The sequence below is a fragment of the Echinops telfairi genome, unplaced genomic scaffold, assembly GCF_000313985.2.
Source record: "Echinops telfairi isolate 266 unplaced genomic scaffold, ASM31398v2 ScPeMD7_31;HRSCAF=116, whole genome shotgun sequence".
Taxonomy (NCBI): domain Eukaryota; kingdom Metazoa; phylum Chordata; class Mammalia; order Afrosoricida; family Tenrecidae; genus Echinops; species Echinops telfairi.
In genome coordinates this window covers 43,412,067-43,417,232 of record NW_022103928.1, presented here as the reverse complement: position 1 = coordinate 43,417,232, position 5,166 = coordinate 43,412,067, and the positions used below count along the sequence as shown (strand labels likewise).

Here is a 5,166-nt window from a genome sequence, read left to right as displayed (position 1 = left end):
AGAGACAGTTGTATAATTCAGTAGTCAAAAAGATTATTGTGTCATTAAAATGTTTCCTGCACTTGGAAGAAAATCACTTTCACGCCAGTTGAAAGATTATAACAGGAATTTGTTTTTTCTGCTTGAACTAAACACAAATGATTTTATTTTCCAGCCTAAACCTGTGGAAGTTCAGGTGATAACACATCATATGCAGCGCTATGCTGTGTGGTTTGGAGGCTCAATGCTTGCTTCAACTGTAAGTCTTTTGTAGGTTCTGTGTTTTCATTTCTGTGGTGTTTCCTATTGAGTTTTAATGACTATCACCTTAGGAAGATTAAATAGTGTGTACATGTGAAAGTCCTCCATATTTAATTCTATAAAATATAAAAAAGATTTTAATATTTTAAGTTGCAAAAAAACTAAATTTGCATAACTAATTCACAATTGTTCTTGCTAATTAGTTGTTACAGATAGAGTGACTAAATGAAATCCCCAAATAATGTAGACAATCTTAGATTGCTTATTAATTCCAATGCCTATTCTTAGTTTTTCTTAGTTTTTCCTTCACATTTGTTAGTAGCTAACCAATCGTTCCAAGTATATAGTTGGCCCTAAATAAATAGTGAATGACTTTTAAAAAGAAGAAAGCAGTGTATGTACAGTGGAATCCTGCTCAGTGATAAAGAAAGAGAGTGCCTGTAACACTTTGGAGCGTGGATGAACCTGGAAGATACCATGTTGGGTGAAATAAGTCAATCCCATATTTAAAAAGTAGTAAATATTACATGTTCTCATTTTTATGAAATGACATGAGCAAGTAAATATACAGAAACTAATGTTTATTAGTGATTACTAGTGGTAGGCTTGGGAAAGGAATTTACTCTCTGGATAGTAAGCACTTGTTATTCTTGGTGATGGGAAAAGCAACACCAAATGTACGTAAAGTACACCCAGATGGACCAAATTAGTGAGATTAATAAAAAATACACACACAAAGAACCTGTTGATAGTGATGTGGCATACGTAATTTTGAAAGAACAGCAAAAATGACCAAGGTAAGTAAAAAAATTTTGCTATGAAATCATAGAAACATTGAAAACCATTAAAATGTGAAGCTATTGTTTCTCAGTATATTCCCTTTCTAGGTCTATACACTTCTGAAGGCATTATTTTTAACTCTCCACCACTTATCCAAAGAATCATTTGTTCTTCAGTTTATACCATGTTGAAATGGTAGTTTTGTCTGGCATCCTCAAGGGATTCCTTTAAAAATATATTTTTTATTGGGGGAACAAAAAGAAGTCTGAAGGGGCAAGGTGAGGGTTTTAGATTGGATGAGGTCTGGTTTCCCAATTAAATTCTCATAGGACAGCCCTTGCTTCCCTTGAAGAATGAGCTGATGTACTGTTGTTTTGGAAAACAATTCCCCACTTCAGTTTTCCTTGTTTTTTCCTCACCAATGGACCTTTCAGTTTTCTTAACAAATTTCTTCACCCTCAGCCCCCATCTCGTGTCCTTTAGGACAAGCTGTCAAGATTGCTCCTTTGGAGTCTGCAAGAAGGTGTCATGGAGGTCACAGCCGACCTCCTCCAGCTACAGTACTGGAAGGGGAGCTTGGCTCTGTATCTGCCTAATGCCAATTTCTGTAGGCCTCCAGCCTCCAACCTTCTTTACCCTATTCTACCACCAACTGTTTCTCCTTCAGCATTCTTCTTCCCTGCTGGGTTTTAGTAATCCATTGCAATGGCCACACGGAACTCACAGTCATACTCATGATGATGGATCCTGTTAGGGAAGTAAGCAGGTTACAATTCAGGATCAGAAATAATAGTGAGGTAGTTAGTTTATTGTGCCAACCTGGCCGATAAACAGATGTGGGATTAATTGAAGGGCAGAAAGATAAATGGCTCGGTGAGCCTTGCCTTTTTTGTCTCTTGCTCTTTGATCATCGGACCAGTGTGCAGCTGCCTTGCTTGTTCTTTGCCTCAATTGGCAAGCTACACTACCTGTGGGACACCTGACCCGTGGACTGTGTCACTGTAATTTGGGGTTCCTTCAAGACCTGCTTCGTCACAACATTGGAATTTACATCTCTTGAGCTGAGGACTGTCAGACCCTGTCATCAGGCTGACTGTTGGTGACCTGCCTTGCTGCTTGCTGCCTGTGCCCGGGTAGCCTGAATTGCTCTACAGAGGACTACCCGGTGGCCCTCAAGACTTGAAGGACTGCCAGTGTCTCACAACTGTCTCATGGGAGTGAGTTGCACTGAGCCATTTGTACTGTTTTATAATTTAATTAACTGTTTATTTCTTGTGTTATACATATATCTATCTGTATAAGTATATATAAAATTATTAGCATTCTGGTTTTGTTTCTCTAGAGAACCCCCTCTAACACAGTTAGGGAGACAATTCTTTTGTCTATAGTGCTTTTTCTCAGCCGTGCTAACAGGCACATCTTTTTCTGGTTCCTGGCTTTTCAGCTACACAGTTCCTTGACTTCTGCCTTTCTCAGGCAAGTGTTAAAAATCTTATTTAGTGTTGATAAATGCCCCAAAGCACCCCATTCTTCAAGCCAGTGTCCTCCCTACAGGCACTCTTGACTTGTTCCATGGGTCTACTCTGTCCCATGCTTTCAGTGCTGCTGCCTCTGTTGCCTTGTCTCTACACAGGGAACTCAGGATTCTAAGGACACACTGCTTATGGCTCTTCATTCTTGGTGGTTCTGAAATGTCCATTCCTGGTTCTGAGATTGCTCACTTTATCCTGAGTGGAATGGCAGAACTGACCAGTCCCCACATTAGATTCCAATACGTACACCTTATTTTCATGTTCACTCCCAGTCACCTGGATAGAAGAGCCATACCAACTGATTCATTTGTACCACAGCATTTCACAAAACAGCTACCATAGCCTTCAGATCGGACTTCTCTGCCTTGAATTTAACTGGCCCAGCAGATCCTCATCCAAAGTCACTGTTTTGATGGGCCCTTTTCTGAAGGCACCCAAATGAGACCAAGAGAAGTGAGAGAACTGAGAGAACTTGTCTGCAGCCATCCACTGGCTGCAGAGAAATGTTTAAAGGTGAATTGGAACCCCTATATCAATAATCTTTGACTTACCCTTGTGGATCATAGTTATGTTTGACATTCTAGTTAATGAGTAGTATTTGGAGTTTTAAAAGCTTGTGAGTGGACATCTAAGATACTTGTTTGGAACAAAAGAGGAAGAGGGGAACCAAAGATTCAAAGGGGAAAAAAAGAGTCTACAATGTAAGTAGGTTGCACAAACCATGGCCTCGTCTGAGACCAGAAGAGCTGGATGGTGACCATTCTAGTCAGGCCCATCATAGATGAACCTTTATAGAATGGAATAAAAATGTACATCAGAAACCCAAATTCCTAATTAAAAAGTAACAACAACAACAAAATAGACATAGAAGACTGGTTGAGAATGGCCCTGAGACTATTGCCCAAATTAAAAATTGACCCCCAAAATAATGACTATCACTTATAAGTCTTGTGCTCCCTATATGAGACCAAATAGCCAATAATCACTTTAATACAAAGATGATTAAGGGGCAGGGAAACTAGATTATTGAAAATAGAACAATGATAGCAGAAATAATGAAAATGTTCATGTTTTATGGAGCATACAACTGATGCCATGGAATAACTTGCATAGAAATTATCAAATGGATACTGCTGTGTAAATCCTCACTGACAACACAACTACATGTCCTTGAAAAAGAAATAAAGGAAATTCTGTAGTTCACTCAATTGAAGAGGTCAATTTCTACCTCAAGTCTGAAGAAAGAAAAAGTAGGTTTTCAGTAAGCTTAGTTTCTCTTAATAGTTTGTTTAATTTTATTTTATAATATTTACACGATTCTTCTAATTTTGACTTTTTTCGTAGCCGGAGTTCTTTCAAGTGTGCCACACCAAGAGAGACTACGGGGAGTACGGCCCCAGCATTTGCCGTCACAATCCTGTCTTTGGGGTCATGTCCTAGTGCTCACCGGCAGACAGTCCTTCAAGTGGCAAGGTAGTGCTGCAAGTGACCTTCAGAACCCACGAGACCTTGGTCCTGTACACAACTGGCATTTGGTGTCATGTCCAAGGGGCATGTTGTACTTCACCTGCATGAGTTCCCCAGGCCATCTCTGAGATCCATTTCTATAGCAACTGCTCATGTGTATTCATCTCTCTCCCTTCTTATGCCCCAATTTTATCTCCTCCTTTCTATCAGAATTCTAGCTGATAAATATCCTTCTGAAGGAATTCAGGTATCACTATAAAATTGTTAAGAAGAGAAACACTAGAAAACAGCAAAAAAGCTCTTCCCTAGGAAATAAATATGGGGTGTAAGCCCTTTTAGTCTATTTTTGTAAATAAAATGTTATAAACTTGAAATACAACTGATATTTATATTTCCTATTATTTTGTATTTTATGATCTTTGGTACAATTGGCTGGTTCTAAGCACGAGTAGATACTGATGTCATGGAGTATTGTAACATGAAGTTCTAAACTGTGAGGCGTGTTCTCATGCTTATAGGCAAACAAAGTAAACTTATTTTGCCATGTTTGCTAGAAAATGATTTTATTGTATTTGGAGTCACATGACATGTAAACACTAAACAGTATTGTGTAAGAATTATTACAGATAACTATTTTTTGTTTGTTTTCTTGACTGAACTTTCTGGAATTGTTTACAGAAATACTGGTTTGTTGTTGGTGAGTGGTGGATAAAATACTACCTTGAACCATTGTAATAAAACTTGGAATCTTTACAAACATTTCTTGCTGTAGTGTGATGGTTTTTGGGTTCTGTCCCTTTACCCATACTTATTTCAAAAAAAGTTTCAGAATTTTCCTCCACATCCCTATCAGTGGAGAAGTTGATGATTAATGCCATGTCTGTGGAAGAGCATTTCCTAAAATGATGTAGATTGTAGTGGGAACTTCATCTCTGGAAGTAGTTCAGGTGACGACTATCTGTCAGAGACATTGGGGGGAGGGGAAGGTATGAGGTTGGTTTAATAAGGTTTCGAATATTGCTTCTCAGGAATCCAGAATTCATGATTTTAAAATTTCTGACATTTGCTGAAAGATTATTTGTTTAAATTAATGAATTTAAGTTTATTACATTTTTTCATGTGGTATTTACAAGTTGAAAAAGTATTA

General features: G+C 38.3%; 1 protein-coding gene across 2 annotated transcripts in view; it reads left to right on the top strand.

The window, feature by feature from the left end:
• ACTR3B (actin related protein 3B) overlaps positions 1-4,778 on the top strand; it is a 113,455-nt gene extending 108,677 nt beyond the window's left edge. For both annotated transcript variants that reach the window (XM_004702327.2, XM_045289972.1), the window contains 2 exons: positions 155-238; positions 3,897-4,778. In XM_004702327.2, the coding sequence (XP_004702384.1) occupies positions 155-238; positions 3,897-3,992 (180 nt within the window). In that variant the 3' untranslated portion in view covers positions 3,993-4,778. The remainder of the gene's footprint in view (positions 1-154; positions 239-3,896) is intronic.
• Positions 4,779-5,166: the final 388 nt, after the last annotated feature.